This window comes from Stigmatopora argus, chromosome 2, assembly GCF_051989625.1.
Source record: "Stigmatopora argus isolate UIUO_Sarg chromosome 2, RoL_Sarg_1.0, whole genome shotgun sequence".
In the NCBI taxonomy this organism is placed as follows: domain Eukaryota; kingdom Metazoa; phylum Chordata; class Actinopteri; order Syngnathiformes; family Syngnathidae; genus Stigmatopora; species Stigmatopora argus.
This window is the reverse complement of record NC_135388.1, coordinates 7,440,184-7,461,785: the sequence shown is the minus strand read 5'-3', so window position 1 is coordinate 7,461,785 and position 21,602 is coordinate 7,440,184. Positions and strand designations below refer to the sequence as shown.

General features: G+C 30.9%; 1 protein-coding gene and 2 long non-coding RNA genes across 4 annotated transcripts in view; 1 reads left to right on the top strand and 2 right to left on the bottom strand.

Annotated features, from left to right (window-relative positions):
* Window positions 1-21,602, top strand: part of LOC144090089 (insulin gene enhancer protein isl-2a) — a 30,102-nt gene that overhangs the window by 1,663 nt on the left and 6,837 nt on the right. The window contains exons 3-5 of one of the 2 annotated variants that reach the window (XM_077621415.1): window positions 135-400; window positions 2,250-2,536; window positions 5,174-5,341. In XM_077621415.1, coding sequence (XP_077477541.1) covers window positions 135-400; window positions 2,250-2,536; window positions 5,174-5,341 — 721 coding nt within the window. Of the gene's footprint in view, window positions 1-134; window positions 401-2,249; window positions 2,549-5,173; window positions 5,342-21,602 lie in introns of both variants that reach the window. The other variant, XM_077621409.1, reaches the window with a different exon arrangement.
* Window positions 2,165-21,602, bottom strand: part of LOC144090113 (uncharacterized) — a 99,737-nt gene continuing 80,299 nt past the window's right edge. Inside the window, exon 5 of the long non-coding RNA XR_013305283.1 lies at window positions 2,165-2,469. This is a non-coding gene — a long non-coding RNA (uncharacterized LOC144090113). The remainder of the gene's footprint in view (window positions 2,470-21,602) is intronic.
* On the bottom strand, window positions 8,361-9,178 carry LOC144068992 (uncharacterized). Its single transcript, XR_013298354.1, has 3 exons — window positions 9,128-9,178; window positions 8,972-9,039; window positions 8,361-8,883 (listed from the first exon to the last, which is right to left on the bottom strand). It is a non-coding gene; the product is annotated as an uncharacterized LOC144068992 (long non-coding RNA).

Genomic DNA, 21,602 nt, shown 5'->3' with positions numbered 1-21,602 from the left:
GGTATTGCAAGAGGTAAAAACAATAATACTAAAAATATCAGGGGGAAAATGATAATAATAATAATGCAATCCTAAGCATCGGTGGTATAGGAAATAAATGGTGGTCTTTTGGTTTTGCCCTCCCCCCACTGCAGGCTTTTCGGCATTAAATGCGCCAAGTGCAATTTGGGCTTCAGCAGCAGCGACTTGGTGATGAGGGCCCGAGAAAACGTCTACCACATCGAGTGCTTCCGCTGCTCGGTTTGCAGCCGTCAGCTGCTGCCCGGCGACGAGTTCTCTCTGCGGGAAGACGAGCTTCTGTGCCGGGCCGACCACGGCTTGCTGCTGGACAGAGCCTCCGCAGGGAGCCCCCTCAGCCCCGGACATAACGTGCATTCCGCCAGAGCCATGCACCTCACAGGTTAGTAAAATCATCATCATTATCAACAATAACATATTCATACATATACATATTTATCTTTTTTTATTTTTTTTTATTTGTATCGTCATTGCGATACAGGGACTTGCTTTAAATACAGAATGTACTTACAATGTACATAAGCTAAAGTACTTCGCAAAAATAATTATGTGATCAGTAAATAGATTTATTGTTATGAACGTGCCACGTGTTACAAATTAAAACCATACGTTTAAAAGGCACATAAAAATGATGTGCATCAAAACAGCGTTTTTCATAGTTAAAGGGGAAGACTGGAATAAAATTGGTATGAATTTAATGTTATGTTAAATGAATGTTGTTTTAATTAGATGCAGACGAGTGGTAGTTTTAAAATGATTCTTTTTTAAAAGATTATATTAAAATAAAAAGACAATTACTTATGGGTAGAAAATATGATTTGAATCGAAAAGTGTATCATTAAAATAAGACCGTTTTAGCTATGGTTATAAGTTCGTTAAGAATAACTTTTAATGTATAAGGCCAATTTAGCGACTTATTTTTTAGATGGTAAATTGTAGCAGAAAACAATATTAAGAACAGCAATGTGACAATTATAGATGAATAATGGATAAAGACGTGTAGTATTCGTCAGACTTTGTTGGCGTGCAGGCTAAATTGTTGCAATTGATCCCATTAAGGTGAACCTGCTGTACGGCTGTCATTATCTCAATAAGCTGCAATTACGTGTGAGTGTGTGTTAACATGTGTGTGTTAACGTGTGTTAACGTGTGTGTGTGTGCACGTGCATAAGAACGAGGGAGAGAGGTAGCAGAGAATCTTCGTGTGTATTTGTTGGTGTGTAAACTGTAAACGTCAACATTTTTAAATATAATAGATAATACATCAGTGCGTTTTTATCCCTCTTATGGCTAAATTTAGATGCTAACATGTTTTTCCTAATTTAAATAAGACTCATAAATAGACATCTGCACAATAATATCAAAGGTAATATTTATAACAAAAATATTATATTTATAATATACTAATATGATGACTGCAATATTATTTTCGAGCAGAACACGCCTTTATTCTTTGGCAAGATTTTAAAATAAAGGAGTGATTTTTTATTTTTCAACTTGACAGATGCATGTTTACATATAGTTCTTTTTGATAACAGTAACTGTCTTTTAAAATGCCATTTTAAAGACAAAAGACCAACAACAAACCTATTTTCAACCTTATATATATATATATATATATATATATATATGATGTTCAACCTAATATATATATATATGATGTTCAACCTAATATATATATATATATATATATATATAATTTGATTTTCCACCTAAAAAATACGCATGATTAAAAAGTATATAATTTAAAAATATATGCATATAATTTTCATTAGTTTTTTGGATATATTATTTGATTTTCAACCTAAAAAAATATGTATTTGATAAAAAAATTATGTAATTAAAAAAAATATATGTACATAATTTTTATTTGTGTTTGGAGGTTGAACACAGGTTTGTATGTGTGTGTATGTGTATATATATATATATATATATATATATATATATATATATATATATATATATATATATATATATATATATATATATATATATATATATATATATATATATATATATATATATATATATATATATATATATATATATATATAGGTATATATATAGGTATATATATATATTTTTTGCAAATATGCATGTTTGGATCCTTTGCAATTGTAAATCGTCTTTAGGATGAAATTCATCAGTGGGTGGGTGACTGTTTCCTCGGCAATTGGCGACCAGTCCGGGTGAATCATTTTTCTTTTTGCGTTTGTCCTTGGTCCGGGCAGAGCCGGTGACGACGGTGCGTCAGGCCCCGCATCGCAACCACGCGCACAAGCAGTCGGAGAAGACGACGCGCGTGCGCACGGTGCTTAATGAGAAGCAATTGCACACGCTGCGGACGTGCTACAACGCCAACCCGCGGCCCGACGCCCTGATGAAGGAGCAGCTGGTGGAGATGACGGGCTTGAGCCCCAGGGTCATCCGCGTGTGGTTCCAGAACAAGCGCTGCAAGGACAAAAAGAAGTCAATACTCATCAAGCAGCTCCAACAGCAGCAGCACAGTGATAAGACTGTAAGCATCTTCGTAAGTCCAACAACTCTCCCTTACTTTTTATTGCATGCTTTGCTTTCTTGTGTCTTTTTACATATTTTCCTCTCACGTGAACAACAATTCCACCACAGCCAACGTCTATATGCGGAATAGAAAAATGAATTTTCATAATTACACAGGACATATAGCTGAATATAGAAATATTGCAAAAGTATACTGAAGGAAATGCTCATTTTTTTGGGTCTGGATGAACAAATAAGATAGCTGGACATTCTTTCATTCTATTTTAAAGTGGGAAGATTTGAAAATATGAGGGTGGCGTTTGATTTTTCAACTTGACACATGCAGAAGTTTTTTTCCATAACAGTAATTGTCTTTTCAAATGACATTTGAAAGATGAATTATCGATGATTCAAGCCTATTTGGCCAAACGTATCCTATTTAAGACATGACATTTGAGCAGTGGTATTTCTTTTTCCTGATAAAAATTGGCATCAGATGAATATGATACAAATTCACGAGAAATTACATTTGAAATTTTGTCGTCTTTTTGCTCCGAGGCACCATTGTATCTTCCTATCAATTATTTTTAAAGGGTTTTAATCATATACACATAATTTCTTACTACAATATATTTTAGCTTTAATCAATTGACCAATATTTAAAAATGATCAATGAGTAAAAACTAAATTATTTTAATTCAAACAACTACATTTATACAACAAAATTATAGGACTCTTGTATGTTTTAGAACAAAATTAAAGAATGGAATGGATGGCTGTACTTTTTATCCAATGCAAAAGTTCAATTAAGGTCACGCTATTGTGAATTTACTAATACTTGCATGAGAGGCAATTAACACATGTCATAAATAATACCTGACGTTATTAATATGGCTGAAGGGTGGATTCATGTCCACAGGTTGAAACGTGTGTGTGTGTGAATCCTGCTTTGTTTATCTTGCGATTGTCTGGCGTCCACTCCCCACCGATACCACAATGTATTTATAATCCCCCTAAATTTAATAATAAACACAATACGTGTTGGTTATACCTGGACACACTCTTTTATTTTGTCTTGTACAAATGTTGGTAATGTTGAGTGTGAGCCGCTTTTCCACTGGTGGAATTTCCACAACAATTTGTTGATCGGTCGCTACAAGTACAAGTGGACGACTTGTGAATGACCAAAACGTGGGTGTGAAGCTTAACACCCACTTGTGTCGCCGAAAGCAATTGTCGTGAGCATGTAGCTATTTTGTATGTCACCAAAATGCTGGAGCTGATTTCATTGAATTACCCCATTGGATGCTGTGTGGAAATTGTGTGTTAATATTCTACTTTGCTGTCTTCTGGGTCAATATCATGATGAAGTGTCTTTGATGTGGTCAGTCGTTATGAATGTGGAGCTTTAACGCTCGAGTCTTGGATTGGATTGGATTGGATAACTTTATTCATCCCGTATTCGGGAAATTTCGTTGTTCCAGTGGCAAGAGGGTGAGGATGCAGGAATAGGAAAGGCATTTTAGACATAAATAGATAGGTAATAGATAGGTAATAAGTAGGTCAAGAAATAAATACATGAATAAATATATAATCAAATAAGCGTGTTGCTTAGGACATATATACATACATACATACACATAAATGTACATGCATGCATACGGTAGGTCTTAACACAAAGCCATTTTTTTGTTAAAGAGCCTGACAGCTGATGGGAGGAAGGATCTGCGGAAGCGCTCCCTCCTGCAATGAGGGTGCCGCAGTCTATTGCTAAAGGAGCTTCGGAGGGACTCCACAGACTCATGCAGGGGGTGGGAGGTGCTGTCCATGATGGACATCATCCTGGTCAGCATCCTCCGCTCTCCCACTTCCTCCACAGAGTCCAAAGGACAGCCCAGAACAGAGCTGGCCCTCCTGACCAGCTTATTCAGCCTGTTCCTGTCCCTCTCCGTGCTCCCGGGGGAGAGGGACACTTCTTGGGAGAAGTGGTGAAATATTTGCAAATTTTGAAGTAGAATAGTTAACTTGAAGTGTGTTTTCTTGATTTCATACGAGAGAATGGAACCCCAAACTAGAGTCTGGCCTGTCATTTTGGGCTAACCGCTGCTTTGAGGTGCCCTCTGATGTTTTTAGTCACTTTAAAGTAGTATTTTCTCTTCTCTCTCATCGTCAACATTCGCTTGATATAAAATCTTAACAAAATTTGATCTATATTTGTTAAACAAACAGTACATCGTCAGCTTGTTCATTGAATCCTGTTGTGAAGTGAAGGTTCAACACGAGCTGACAAAAAACACCAAAACAAAAAAAACACAAACATATTGGATTGGATTGGATAACTTTATTCATCCCGTATTCAGGATATTTCATTGTGACAGTAGCAAGAAAAGGCATAGTTATAAGTTAGACAGTACAGTCGCAAAGGCCGCAGAACAACAAAGCAAAAGCACAAAGTACAAAGCAAATCAAAGTAAATGGGATCATTAAGAATGCCAAAAAATATTCACCCTGTCAGCAAACACATTGACGGCTAACTGTTACCTTAAACCAGGGGTGTCGAACACACGGCCCCCGGGCCACAAGCGACACATTTCTGTAATCTCTGATAAAAGTGCAAAAATATATTGAATGCTACTCATTTCTAAACCTTTGTCAGAACCTGCAGGGACTAACGGGAACACCTCTGGTGGCCGGGAGTCCAATTCGACATGAGAGCACAGTTCAGGGCAACCCAGTGGAGGTGCAGACCTATCAGCCGCCATGGAAAGCGCTGAGTGAGTTTGCGCTACAGAGTGACCTGGACCAGCCTGCCTTTCAACAACTGGTAGGTCTTGCTGTCTGGTTTCCTAGCTAACACACACACACACTGCGAAAAACGGGGGAGTATGTGAAAATATGTTGGCAGTAGTGCCCCGACTTTTGCTAAAGCCTAAAAACCGCGATAGATGAAAATTCGCGAAAAAACGGTGTTTTACTGCAAAAATATTTGAGCAATAATCCCCCGCCGTTCGCTGTGGCCCGCAAAATACACAAAAGCCGTGATAGATGAAAAATTTGAAGGAATGCAAAAAACGCATAGTGTAAAAAACCTGCAGGAATCGTGAAAAATATTTTCGCAGTAGTCCCCTGACTTTTGCTGTGACCCGCAAAAAACGCAAAAACCACAATGTGTAAAATAATGTAAAAAATCAGGGAATATTGCTAAAAATATTTCTCCAGTAATCCCCCGACATTTGCTGTGACTCGCAGAATAAAAAAAAGGCAAAAACCGCGATGTGTAAAAAAACGCCAAATTGGGGAAATACTGCAAAAAGTATTTCTGCAGTAGTCCCCCAACTTTCGCTTACTATAATAGTCATCTTTTTTTTTTTAGAAAAAAGCCTTACTATACATGGTCATTTTATTTTTTTAAAAGCCCTACTATACATGGTCATTTTTATGAAAAAAAGGCATACTATGTATATATTTTTAAAAGCCTCACTATCCATGGTCATTTTTTTTAGGAAAAAAACCCTTACCGTATTTTGCTGTTTAATATGTTGCATGTTCTCCCCAATACTCTAAATTGCCCCCAGGTGTGAGTGTGAGCTTTACTAAACATTGTCTTTTTTTATGAAAAAAAAGCCATAGTATACAAGGTCTTTATTAAAGATAGAAAGCCCTTGAACTTTATCCACGGCACTTGTCAACGAACAAACAAATTAAAATTAACTTGGATAAATATATACAGACACTCAACGTTTAATGTAACTTCACACAAAACTGTTTGCTGTTGTATTCCCTTCAAAATATTCCGAAAATGATGCACACAAATGTCCTCACAATAGGATAACACACGACCACTTGCCAACGAGAAGTAGTCTTGAATTAGCGATCGCTCTGCCAACGGGAGCTAACATGCTAAAGTGGGGAAACAAGAAATGCAACCTCCTACCCACGTATTGATTGTGGGTAATGTAGTTGTATTCTGAGAAAGGGTGCAATTGGCAATCGGTGTTGTGTGCACGAGTATCCTTCATTACCCAGAAAGCCCTCTTTTTGCCCACGCATGCGCGTTGTGCGTTTCCTGGTCCATGTGTAGGCGAAAGAAACCGTTCAGTGCTCGTAGATATCTGTAATGCACGAAAGAGATGCCTCAAAAAAAGACAGTGCGCTACAATGATCAACAGCGTCTCATGTCATGGCCACCTGGCTTGGTTGCATCTCGAAATTTTGATCGTATCGCGGGCGAATTATTCGATCGAAATTTTTGTCGTACCACGAGCATGTCGTACCATGAACTGATTGTAGGTCGATGTACCACTGTATAGTAATGATTTTTTTTCGTAAAAAAACGACATAGTATAGTAAAGCTTTTTTCTTTAAAAAAACATAGTATTTGGTCACAAAGGCCTTACTATACATCGTTTTTTTTACGAAAAAAGCCTTACTATACTATGTCGTTTTTTAAAGAAAAAAGCCTTACTGTACTATGTTGTTTTTTAAAGAAAAATCCTTAATATACTATGTCGTTATTATAAGAAAAAAGCATTACTATACTATGTAGTTTTTTAAAGAAAAAAAGCCTTATTATACTATGTCGTTTTTTTTTGCGAAAAAAGCCTTACTATACAATGTCATTTTTTAAAATAAAAAAACCTTGCTATACTATGTCGGTTTTTTTTACAAAAAAGCTTTACTATACAATGTCATTTTTACAAGAAAAAAGCCTAACTATACTATGTCGTTTTTTTTAAGAAAAAAGCCTAACTATACTATCGTTTTTATAAGAAAAAAGGCTTACTATAACTTTTCGTTTTTAAAGAAAAAAGCCTAACTATACTATGTCGTTATTATAAGAAAAAAGCCTTACTTTACTATGTCGTTTTTATAAGAAAAAAGCCTTACTATACTATGTCGTTTTTTAAAGAAAAAAGCCTTACTATACTATGTTGTTCTTTTAAAGAAAAAAGCCTTACTATATATACTATGTCGTTTTTATAAGAAAAAAGCCTTACTATACTGTGTCGTTTTTTAAAGAAAAAAGCCTAAATATACTGTCTTTTTTATAAGAAAAAAGCCTTACTATACAATGTCGTTTTTTAAGAAAAAAGCCTTACTATACCTTGTCGTTTTTTAAAGAAAAAAGCCTTACTATACTATGTCGTTTATTTACGAAAAAAAGCCTTACTATACTATGTAGTTTTTTAAAGAAAAAAAGCCTTACTATACTATGTCGTTTTTTTTACGAAAAAAAGACTTACTATACAATGTCATTTTTTAAAATAAAAAAAACCCTTGCTATACTATGTCGTTTTTTAACAAAAAAGCTTTACTATACTATGTCGTTTTTATAAGAAAAAAGCCTAACTATACTATGTCGTTTTTATAAGAAAAAAGCCTTATTATACTATGTCGTTTTTATAAGAAAAAAAGCCTTACTATACTATGTCGTTTTTTAAAGAAAAAAGCCTTACTATACTATGTCGTTTTTATAAGAAAAAAGCCTTACTATACTATGTGTTTAACTTCCAATCACATCATTTCAGAAGTCACTGTGGTCCAGTGGCAAAGACAATGGGTCAGAACTTCAGGTGGACTCAAGTTCAAATCAGGAATGAGTTCAATTCCACTCTTTGCAATTCTCAAATTGTTTATTGAGGTAATGAAAAGGATAGATATAACTTCCAATCACATCATTTCAGAAGTCACTGTGGTCCAGTGGCAAAGACAATGGGTCAGAACTTCAGGTGGACTCAAGTTCAAATCAGGAATGAGTTTGATTCCACTCTTTGCAATTCTCAAATTGTTTATTGAGGTAATGAAAAGGATAGATATAACTTCCAATCACATCATTTCAGAAGTCACTGTGGTCCAGTGGCAAAGACAATGGGTCAGAACTTCAGGTGGACTCAAGTTCAAATCAGGAGTGAGTTCAAGTCCACTCTTTGCAATTCTCAAATTGTTTATTTGGTAATGAAAAGGATAAATATAACTTCCAATCATGTATAGGCGGGCCGCCTCGTGGTGTAGTGGGTAAGTCACCTGCCTGCGACGTGGGTGTCGAGGGTTCACGTCCCGGTGTCGCCAGTCAACGACTGTATGGTGTCGGCAGTCGGCCGAAGGCCGACTGTCGAACACCACCAGGAACCCCCCCCTCCCAACTGTCTTCCGGTCAGCCGAAGGCTGACCGGAAATATTGTTTTGCTGAAAAAAATGACTAAGTCTTTATTTAAATGAAAAAAGGATTACCCATTTACTGAACTACTAGTGTAGTGATTAGTCAAACGAGAGCGGGATTCGAACCCCATCTCCCAAATGGCAGTCAAATCCACTAACTTGAGGTCTGTCTGACCCATTGTCTTTGCCACTGGACCACAGTGACTTCTGAAATGAGATGATTGGAAGTTATATTTATCATTTTCATCACCTCAATAAACAATTTGAGATTTGCAAAGAGTGGACTTGAACTCACTCCAGATTTGAACTTGTGTCCAACTTCAATTTCAACCCATTGTTCTTGCCACTGGACCACAGTGTCTTCTGAAATGATGTGATTGGAAGTTATATTTATCCTTTTAATTACCTCAATAAACAATTTGAGAATTGCAAAGAGTGGAATCAAACTCACTTCTGATTTGAACTTGAGTCCACCTGAAGTTCTGACCCATTGTCTTTGCCACTGCACCACTGTAAAGTTGGAAGTTGTATTTATCCTTTTCATTACCTCAATAAACAATTTGAGAATTGCAACGAGTGGAATTGAACTCACTCCTGATTCCCGCCTCATGTTCTGATGATCAATGATTTTGCCAGTGGACCACAGCAACAACTAGAAGGTGAAGAATCAGAAGTCAGATTTATTCTCCGACTCTCTTAGCCTTACTTGCTGTCATTTTTTAAAGAAAAAAAGCCTTACTATACTATGTCGTTTTTTAAGAAAAGAAGCCTTACTATACAATATCGTTTTTTAAGAAAAAAAGGCTTCCTCTACTATGTCGTATTTCAAGAAAAAAAGCCATGCTATACTATGTCGTTTTTTAGGAAAAAAAAGCCTTACTATACTATCTCGTTTTTTAAAGGAAAAAAGCCATACTATACTATGTCGTTTTTTAGGGGGGAAAGGCATACTATACTATGTCGTTTTTTAGGGAAAAAGCCTTCCTCGACTATGTCGTTTTTCAAGAAAAAAAGCCATACTATACGATGTCGTTTTTTAAGAAAAAAAGCCTTACTATACCTTGTCGTTTTTTAAAGAAAAAAGCCTTACTATACTATGTCGTTTATTTACGAAAAAAAGCCTTACTATACTATATAGTTTTTTTTACGCAAAAAAGACTTACTATACAATGTCATTTTTTAAAATAAAAAAGCCTTGCTATACTATGTCGTTTTTTAACAAAAAAGCTTTACTATACTATGTCGTTTTTATAAGAAAAAAGCCTTACTATACTATGTCGTTTTTTAGGGGGGAAAGCCATACTATACTATGTCGTTTTTTAGGGAAAAAGCCTTCCTCTACTATGTCGTTTTTCAAGAAAAAAAAGCCATGTCGTTTTTTTAGGGGAAAAAAGCCATGCTATACTATGTCGTTTTTTTAGGAAAAAAAGCCTTACTATACTATGTCGTTTTTTAAGAAAAAAAGCCTTACTATACTATGTCGTTTTTTAAAGAAAAAAGCCTTACTATACTATGTCGTTTTTTAAAGAAAAAAGCCTTACTATACTATGTCGTTTTTTAAAGAAAAAAGCCTTACTATACTATGTCGTTTTTCAAGAAAAAAAGCCATACTATACTATGTCGTTTTTTAAGAAAAAAAGCCTTACTATACTATGTCGTTTTTCAAGAAAAAAAGCCATACTATACTATGTCGTTTTTTAAGAAAAAAAGCCTTACTATACTATGTCGTTTTTTAAGAAAAAAAGCCATACTATACTATGTCGTTTTTTAAAGGAAAAAAGCCATACTATACTATGTCGTTTTTTAGGGGGGAAAGCCATACTATACTATGTCGTTTTTTAGGGAAAAAGCCTTCCTCTACTATGTCGTTTTTCAAGAAAAAAAAGCCATGTCGTTTTTTTAGGGGAAAAAAGCCATGCTATACTATGTCGTTTTTTTAGGAAAAAAAGCCTTACTATACTATGTCGTTTTTTAAGAAAAAAAGCCTTACTATACATGGTCTTTTTTAAACAAAAAAGCCTTACTATACATGGTCATTTTTTAAGAAAAAAGCCTTACTATACATGGTCTTTTTTGTAAATAAAAAGCCTTACTATACTATGTCGTTTTTAAAGACAAAAAAGCCTTACTATACTGTGTCGTTTTTTAAAGAAAAAAGCCTTACTATACCTTGTCGTTTTTTAAAGAAAAAAGCCTTACTATACTATGTCGTTTATTTACGAAAAAAAGCCTTACTATACTATATAGTTTTTTTTACGCAAAAAAGACTTAGTATACAATGTCATTTTTTTAAATAAAAAAGCCTTGCTATACTATGTCGTTTTTTAACAAAAAAGCTTTACTATACTATGTCGTTTTTATAAGAAAAAAGCCTTACTATACTATGTCGTTTTTTAAAGAAAAAAGCCTTACTATACTATGTCGTTTTTTAAAGAAAAAAGCCTTACTATACTATGTCGTTTTTTAAAGAAAAAAGCCTTACTATACTATGTCGTTTTTCAAGAAAAAAAGCCATACTATACTATGTCGTTTTTATAAGAAAAAAAGCCTTACTATACTATGTCGTTTTTTAAAGAAAAAAGCCTTACTATACTATGTCGTTTTTTAAAGAAAAAAGCCTTACTATACTATGTCGTTTTTTAAAGAAAAAAGCCTTACTATACTATGTCGTTTTTTAAAGAAAAAAGCCTTACTATATTATGTTGTTTTTTAAAGAAATAAGCCTTACTATACTATGTCGTTTTTTAGGGGGAAAAGCCATACTATACTATGTCGTTTTTTAGAGAAAAAGCCTTCCTCTACTATGTCGTTTTTCAAGAAAAAAAGCCATGTCGTTTTTTTAGGGGAAAAAAGCCATACTATACTATGTCGTTTTTTAAGAAAAAAAGCCTTACTATACATGGTCTTTTTTAAACTAAAAAGCCTTACTATACATGGTCATTTTTTAAGAAAAAAGCCTTAATATACATGGTCTTTTTTGTAAATAAAAAGCCTTACTATACTATGTCGTTTTTAAAGACAAAAAAGCCTTACTATACTGTGTCGTTTTTTAAAGAAAAAAGCCTTACTATACCTTGTCGTTTTTTAAAGAAAAAAGCCTTACTATACTATGTCGTTTATTTACGAAAAAAAGCCTTACTATACTATATAGTTTTTTTTACGCAAAAAAGACTTACTATACAATGTCATTTTTTAAAATAAAAAAGCCTTGCTATACTATGTCGTTTTTTAACAAAAAAGCTTTACTATACTATGTCGTTTTTATAAGAAAAAAGCCTTACTATACTATGTCGTTTTTATAAGAAAAAAAGCCTTACTATACTATGTCGTTTTTTAAAGAAAAAAGCCTTACTATACTATGTCGTTTTTTAAAGAAAAAAGCCTTACTATACTATGTCGTTTTTTAAAGAAAAAAGCCTTACTATACTATGTCGTTTTTCAAGAAAAAAAGCCATACTATACTATGTCGTTTTTTAAGAAAAAAAGCCTTACTATACTATGTCGTTTTTTAAGAAAAAAAGCCATACTATACTATGTCGTTTTTTAAAGGAAAAAAGCCATACTATACTATGTCGTTTTTTAGGGGGAAAAGCCATACTATACTATGTCGTTTTTTAGGGAAAAAGCCTTCCTCTACTATGTCGTTTTTCAAGAAAAAAAGCCATGTCGTTTTTTTAGGGGAAAAAAGCCATACTATACTATGTCGTTTTTTAGGAAAAAAAGCCTTACTATACTATGTCGTTTTTTAAGAAAAAAAGCCTTACTATACATGGTCTTTTTTAAACTAAAAAGCCTTACTATACATGGTCATTTTTTAAGAAAAAAGCCTTATTATACATGGTCTTTTTTGTAAATAAAAAGCCTTACTATACTATGTCGTTTTTAAAGACAAAAAAGCCTTACTATACTGTGTCGTTTTTTAAAGAAAAAAGCCTTACTATACCTTGTCGTTTTTTAAAGAAAAAAGCCTTACTATACTATGTCGTTTATTTACAAAAAAAAGCCTTACTATACTATATAGTTTTTTTACGCAAAAAAGACTTACTATACAATGTCATTTTTTAAAATAAAAAAGCCTTGCTATACTATGTCGTTTTTTAACAAAAAAGCTTTACTATACTATGTCGTTTTTATAAGAAAAAAGCCTTACTATACTATGTCGTTTTTATAAGAAAAAAAGCCTTACTATACTATGTCGTTTTTTAAAGAAAAAAGCCTTACTATACTATGTCGTTTTTTAAAGAAAAAAGCCTTACTATACTATGTCGTTTTTTAAAGAAAAAAGCCTTACTATACTATGTCGTTTTTCAAGAAAAAAAGCCATACTATACTATATAGTTTTTTTTACGCAAAAAAGACTTACTATACAATGTCATTTTTTAAAATAAAAAAGCCTTGCTATACTATGTCGTTTTTTAACAAAAAAGCTTTACTATACTATGTCGTTTTTATAAGAAAAAAAGCCTTACTATACTATGTCGTTTTTTAAAGAAAAAAGCCTTACTATACTATGTCGTTTTTTAAAGAAAAAAGCCTTACTATACTATGTCGTTTTTTAAAGAAAAAAGCCTTACTATACTATGTTGTTTTTTAAAGAAATAAGCCTTACTATACTATGTCGTTTTTTTAGGAAAAAAAGCCTTACTATACTATGTCGTTTTTTAAGAAAAAAAGCCTTACTATACATGGTCTTTTTTAAACTAAAAAGCCTTACTATACATGGTCATTTTTTAAGAAAAAAGCCTCACTATACATGGTCTTTTTTGTAAATAAAAAGCCTTACTATACTATGTCGTTTTTAAAGACAAAAAAGCCTTACTATACTGTGTCGTTTTTTAAAGAAAAAAGCCTTACTATACCTTGTCGTTTTTTAAAGAAAAAAGCCTTACTATACTATGTCGTTTATTTACGAAAAAAAGCCTTACTATACTATATAGTTTTTTTTACGCAAAAAAGACTTACTATACAATGTCATTTTTTAAAATAAAAAAGCCTTGCTATACTATGTCGTTTTTTAACAAAAAAGCTTTACTATACTATGTCGTTTTTATAAGAAAAAAGCCTTACTATACTATGTCGTTTTTATAAGAAAAAAAGCCTTACTATACTATGTCGTTTTTTAAAGAAAAAAGCCTTACTATACTATGTCGTTTTTTAAAGAAAAAAGCCTTACTATACTATGTCGTTTTTCAAGAAAAAAAGCCATACTATACTATGTCGTTTTTTAAGAAAAAAAGCCTTACTATACTATGTCGTTTTTTAAGAAAAAAAGCCATACTATACTATGTCGTTTTTTAAAGGAAAAAAGCCATACTATACTATGTCGTTTTTTAGGGGGAAAAGCCATACTATACTATGTCGTTTTTTAGGGAAAAAGCCTTCCTCTACTATGTCGTTTTTCAAGAAAAAAAGCCATGTCGTTTTTTTAGGGGAAAAAAGCCATGCTATACTATGTCGTTTTTTTTAGGAAAAAAAGCCTTACTATACTATGTCGTTTTTTAAGAAAAAAAGCCTTACTATACATGGTCTTTTTTAAACAAAAAAGCCTTACTATACATGGTCATTTTTTAAGAAAAAAGCCTTACTATACATGGTCTTTTTTGTAAATAAAAAGCCTTACTATACTATGTCGTTTTTAAAGACAAAAAAGCCTTACTATACTGTGTCGTTTTTTAAAGAAAAAAGCCTTACTATACCTTGTCATTTTTTAAAGAAAAAAGCCTTACTATACTGTGTCGTTTTTTAAAGAAAAAAGCCTTACTATACCTTGTCGTTTTTTAAAGAAAAAAGCCTTACTATACTATGTCGTTTATTTACGAAAAAGAGCCTTACTATACTATATAGTTTTTTTTACGCAAAAAAGACTTACTATACAATGTCATTTTTTAAAATAAAAAAGCCTTGCTATACTATGTCGTTTTTTAACAAAAAAGCTTTACTATACTATGTCGTTTTTATAAGAAAAAAGCCTTACTATACTATGTCGTTTTTATAAGAAAAAAAGCCTTACTATACTATGTCGTTTTTTAAAGAAAAAAGCCTTACTATACTATGTCATTTTTTAAAGAAAAAAGCCTTACTATACTATGTCGTTTTTTAAAGAAAAAAGCCTTACTATACTATGTCGTTTTTCAAGAAAAAAAAGCCATACTATACTATGTCGTTTTTTAAGAAAAAAAGCCTTACTATACTATGTCGTTTTTTAAGAAAAAAAGCCATACTATACTATGTCGTTTTTTAAAGGAAAAAAGCCATACTATACTATGTCGTTTTTTAGGGGGAAAAGCCATACTATACTATGTCGTTTTTTAGGGAAAAAGCCTTCCTCTACTATGTCGTTTTTCAAGAAAAAAAGCCATGTCGTTTTTTTAGGGGAAAAAAGCCATACTATACTATGTCGTTTTTTTAGGAAAAAAAGCCTTACTATACTATATCGTTTTTTAAGAAAAAAAGCCTTACTATACATGGTCTTTTTTAAACTAAAAAGCCTTACTATACATGGTCATTTTTTAAGAAAAAAGCCTTACTATACATGGTCTTTTTTGAAAATAAAAAGCCTTACTATACTATGTCGTTTTTAAAGACAAAAAGCCTTACTATACTGTGTCGTTTTTTAAAGAAAAAAGCCTTACTATACCTTGTCGTTTTTTAAAGAAAAAAGCCTTACTATACTATGTCGTTTATTTACGAAAAAAAGCCTTACTATACTATATAGTTTTTTTTACGCAAAAAAGACTTACTATACAATGTCATTTTTTAAAATAAAAAAGCCTTGCTATACTATGTCGTTTTTTAACAAAAAAGCTTTACCATACTATGTCGTTTTTATAAGAAAAAAGCCTTACTATACTATGTCGTTTTTATAAGAAAAAAGCCTTACTATACTATGTCGTTTTTATAAGAAAAAAAGCCTTACTATACTATGTCGTTTTTTAAAGAAAAAAGCCTTACTATACTATGTCGTTTTTTAAAGAAAAAAGCCTTACTATACTATGTCGTTTTTATAAGAAAAAAAGCCTTACTATACTATGTCGTTTTTTAAAGAAAAAAGCCTTACTATACTATGTCGTTTTTTAAAGAAAAAAGCCTTACTATACTATGTCGTTTTTTAAAGAAAAAAGCCTTACTATACTATGTCGTTTTTCAAGAAAAAAAGCCATACTATACTATGTCGTTTTTTAAGAAAAAAAAAAGCCTTACTATACTATGTCGTTTTTTAAGAAAAAAAGCCATACTATACTATGTCGTTTTTTAAAGGAAAAAAGCCATACTATACTATGTCATTTTTTAGGGGGGAAAGCCATACTATACTATGTCGTTTTTTAGGAAAAAAGCCTTACTATACTATGTCGTTTTTATAAGAAAAAAAGCCTTACTATACTATGTCGTTTTTTAAAGAAAAAAGCCTTACTATACTATGTCGTTTTTTAAAGAAAAAAGCCTTACTATACTATGTCGTTTTTTAAAGAAAAAAGCCTTACTATACTATGTCGTCTTTATAAGAAAAAAGCCTTACTATACCTTGTCGTTTTTAAAGAAAAAAGCCTTACTATACCTTGTCGTTTTTTAAGAAAAAAGCCTTACTATACTATGTCGTTTTTATAAGAAAAAAGCCTTACTATACTATGTAGTTTTTTAAAGAAAAAAGCCTTACTATACTATGTCTTTTTTTAATGAAAAAAGCCTTACTATACCTTGTCGTTTTTTAAGAAAACAGCCTTACTATACTATGTCGTTTTTTAAAGAAAAAAGCCTTACTATACTATGTCGTTTTTAAAGAAAAAAGCCTTACTATACTCTGTCGTTTTTATAAGAAAAAAGCCTTACTATACTATGTCATTTTTTAAAGAAAAAAGGCTTACTATACTATGTCTTTTTTAATGAAAAAAGCCTTACTATACTATGTCGTTTTTTAAAGAACAAAGCCTTACTATATATATACTATGTCGTTTTTCTAAGAAAAAAGCCTTACTATACTGTCGTTTTTTAATGAAAAAAGCCTTACTATACTATGTCATTTTTTAAAGAAAAAAGCCTTAATATACTGTCTTTTTTATAAGAAAAAAGCCTTACTATACTATGTCGTTTTTTAAGAAAAAAAGCCTTACTATACCTTGTCGTTTTTTTAAGAAAAAAGCCTTACTGTACTATGTCATTATATTAAGAAAAAAGCCTTACTATACTATGTCGTTTTTAAAGAAAAAAGCCTTACTATACTATGTCGTTTTTTTAAAGAAAAAAGCCTTAATATACTGTCTTTTTTAATAAGAAAAAAGCCTTACTATACTATGTCGTTTTTTAAGAAAAAAAGCCTTACTATACTATGTCGTTTTTTAAGGAAAAAAAGCCTTACTATACTGTATCATTTTTTAAAGAGAAAAGGCTTAATATACTGTCTTTTTTATAAGAAAAAAGCCTTACTATACTATGTCGTTTTTTAAAGAAAAAAGCCTGACTATACTATGTCGTTTTTAAGAAAAAAAAGTCTTACTATACTACGTCATTTTTTTACGAAAAAAGCATTACTATACTATGTCGTTTATTTACGAAAAAAGCCTTACTATACAATGTCATTTTTTAAAATAAAAAAAGCCTTGCTATACTGTGTTTTTTTTTACAAAAAAGCTTTACTATACTATGTCGTTTTTATAAGAAAAAAGCCTAACTATACTGTCGTTTTTTAAAGAAAAAAGCCTTACTATACTATGTCGTTTTTTAAAGAAAAAAGCCTTACTATACTATGTCGTTTTTTAAAGAAAAAGCCTTACTATACTATGTTGTTTTTTAAAGAAATAAGCCTTACTATACTATGTCGTTTTTATAAGAAAAAAGCCTTACTATACTATGTCGTTTTTTAAAGAAAAAAGCCTTACTATACTATGTCGTTTTTTAAAAAGAAAAAAGCCTTACTATACCTTGTCGTTTTTTAAAGAAAAAAGCCTTACTATACCTTGTCATTTTTTAAAGAAAAAAGCCTTACTATACTATGTCGTTTTTATAAGAAAAAAGCCCAACTATACTATGTCGTTCTTTAAAGAAAAAAGCATTACTATACTATGTCGTTTATTTACGAAAAAAGCCTTACTATACTATGTAGTTTTTTAAAGAAAAAAAGCCCTACTATACTATGTCGTTTTTTACGAAAAAAGCCTTACTATACAATGTCATTTTTTAGAATAAAAAAAGCCTTGCTATACTGTGTTTTTTTTTTTACAAAAAAGCTTTACTATAGTATGTCGTTTTTATAAGAAAAAAGCCTAACTCTATGTCGTTTTTTAAAGAAAAAAAGCCTTGCTATACTATGTCGTTTTTTTAAGAAAAAAGCCTTACTATACTATGTTGTTTTTAAAGAAATAAGCCTTACTATACTATGTTGTTTTTTAAAGAAATAAGCCTTACTATACTATGTCGTTTTTATAAGAAAAAAGCCTTACTATACTATGTCGTTTTTTAAAGAAAAAAGCCTTACTATACTATGTCGTTTTTTTAAAGAAAAAAGCCTTACTATACCTTGTCGTTTTTTAAAGAAAAAAGCCTTACTATACCTTGTCGTTTTTTTAAAGAAAAAAGCCTTACTATACTATGTCGTTTTTTAAAGAAAAAAGCCTTACTATACTATGTTGTTTTTTAAAGAAATAAGCCTTACTATACTATGTCGTTTTTATAAGAAAAAAGCCTTACTATACTATGTCGTTTTTTAAAGAAAAAAGCCTTACTATACTATGTCGTTTTTTTAAAAGAAAAAAGCCTTACTATACCTTGTTGTTTTTTAAAGAAAAAAGCCTTACTATACCTTGTCGTTTTTTAAAGAAAAAAACCTTACTATACTATGTCGTTTTTATAAGAAAAAAGCCCAACTATACTATGTCGTTCTTTAAAGAAAAAAGCCTTACTATACTATGTCGTTTTTTAAAGAAAAAAGCCTTACTATACTATGTCGTTTTTATAAGAAAAAAGCCTTACTATACTATGTCGTTTTTTAAAGAAAAAAGCCTTACTATACTGTGTCGTTTTTTAAAGAAAAAAGCCTTAATATACTGTCTTTTTTATAAGAAAAAAGCCTTACTATACTATGTCATTTTTTTAAAGAAAAAAGCCTTACTATACCTTGTCGTTTTTTAAGAAAAAAGCCTTACTATACCATGTCATTATTTTAAGAAAAAAGCCTTACTATACTATGTCGGTTTTATAAGAAAAAGGCCTTACTATACATGTCATTTTTATAAGAAAAAAGCCTTACTATACCTTGTCGTTTTTTAACAAAAAAGCCTTACTATACATGGTCATTTTTTAGAAAAAAAGCCTTACCTTACACAGTCTTTTTTTTTTAGAAAAAAATCCTTATTATACATGGTCTTTTTTTGATGAAAAAAAGCCTTACTATACATGGTCATTTTAAAAAAAAATGCCTAACTGTACATGGTCTTTTTCGATGAAAAAAATCTTACTATTCATGGTCTCTTTTTCGATGAAAAAAATCTTACTATTCATGGTCATTTTTTTGAAAAAAAAAGCTTTACTATACATGTTCATTTTTATGATAAAAAAGCCTTACTATACATGGTCTTTTTTATGAAAAAAAAGCCTTACTCTACATGGTCATGTTTATGAGAAAAAAAGCCTTACTATACATGCTCTCTTTTTCTATGAAAAAAAAGCCTTACTATACATTGTCATTTTTTGATGAAAAAGCCTCACTACACATGGTCTTTTTAAAAAAAAAAAAAAAGTCTTACTATACATGGTCTTTTTCCGATGAAAAAAAGCCTTATTTTACATGTTTTCTTGATGAAAAAAAAGCCTTACTATACATGGCCTTTCTTCTATGAAAAAAAGCCTTACTATGCATGGTCATTTTTTATGAAAATAAAAGCCTTACTATACTATGTCGTTTTTTAATGAAAAAAGCCTTACTATACTATGTCGTTTTTTAAAGAAATAAGCCTTACTATACTATGTTGTTTTTTAAAGAAATAAGCCTTACTATACTATGTCGTTTTTATAAGAAAAAAGCCTTACTATACTATGTCGTTTTTTAAAAAGAAAAAAGCCTTACTATACCATGTCGTTTTTTAAAAAGAAAAAAGCCTTACTATACCTTGTCGTTTTTTAAAGAAAAAAGCCTTACTATACCTTGTCGTTTTTTAAAGAAAAAAGCCTTACTATACTATGTCGTTTTTATAAGAAAAAAGCCCAACTATACTATGTCGTTCTTTAAAGAAAAAAGCATTACTATACTATGTCGTTTATTTACGAAAAAAGCCTTACTATACTATGTAGTTTTTTAAAGAAAAAAAGCCCTACTATACTATGTCGTTTTTTACGAAAAAAGCCTTACTATACAATGTCATTTTTTAGAATAAAAAAAGCCTTGCTATACTGTGTTTTTTTTTTACAAAAAAGCTTTACTATAGTATGTCGTTTTTATAAGAAAAAAGCCTAACTCTATGTCGTTTTTTAAAGAAAAAAAGCCTTGCTATACTATGTCGTTTTTTTAAGAAAAAAGCCTTACTATACTATGTTGTTTTTAAAGAAATAAGCCTTACTATACTATGTTGTTTTTTAAAGAAATAAGCCTTACTATACTATGTCGTTTTTATAAGAAAAAAGCCTTACTATACTATGTCGTTTTTTAAAGAAAAAAGCCTTACTATACTATGTCGTTTTTTTAAAGAAAAAAGCCTTACTATACCTTGTCGTTTTTTAAAGAAAAAAGCCTTACTATACCTTGTCGTTTTTTTAAAGAAAAAAGCCTTACTATACTATGTCGTTTTTTAAAGAAAAAAGCCTTACTATACTATGTTGTTTTTTAAAGAAATAAGCCTTACTATACTATGTCGTTTTTATAAGAAAAAAGCCTTACTATACTATGTCGTTTTTTAAAGAAAAAAGCCTTACTATACTATGTCGTTTTTTTAAAAGAAAAAAGCCTTACTATACCTTGTTGTTTTTTAAAGAAAAAAGCCTTACTATACCTTGTCGTTTTTTAAAGAAAAAAACCTTACTATACTATGTCGTTTTTATAAGAAAAAAGCCCAACTATACTATGTCGTTCTTTAAAGAAAAAAGCCTTACTATACTATGTCGTTTTTTAAAGAAAAAAGCCTTACTATACTATGTCGTTTTTATAAGAAAAAAGCCTTACTATACTATGTCGTTTTTTAAAGAAAAAAGCCTTACTATACTGTGTCGTTTTTTAAAGAAAAAAGCCTTAATATACTGTCTTTTTTATAAGAAAAAAGCCTTACTATACTATGTCATTTTTTTAAAGAAAAAAGCCTTACTATACCTTGTCGTTTTTTAAGAAAAAAGCCTTACTATACCATGTCATTATTTTAAGAAAAAAGCCTTACTATACTATGTCGGTTTTATAAGAAAAAGGCCTTACTATACATGTCATTTTTATAAGAAAAAAGCCTTACTATACCTTGTCGTTTTTTAACAAAAAAGCCTTACTATACATGGTCATTTTTTAGAAAAAAAGCCTTACCTTACACAGTCTTTTTTTTTTAGAAAAAAATCCTTATTATACATGGTCTTTTTTTGATGAAAAAAAGCCTTACTATACATGGTCATTTTAAAAAAAAATGCCTAACTGTACATGGTCTTTTTCGATGAAAAAAATCTTACTATTCATGGTCTCTTTTTCGATGAAAAAAATCTTACTATTCATGGTCATTTTTTAGAAAAAAAAGCTTTACTATACATGTTCATTTTTATGATAAAAAAGCCTTACTATACATGGTCTTTTTTATGAAAAAAAAGCCTTACTCTACATGGTCATGTTTATGAGAAAAAAAAGCCTTACTATACATGCTCTCTTTTTCTATGAAAAAAAAGCCTTACTATACATTGTCATTTTTTGATGAAAAAGCCTCACTACACATGGTCTTTTTTAAAAAAAAAAAAGTCTTACTATACATGGT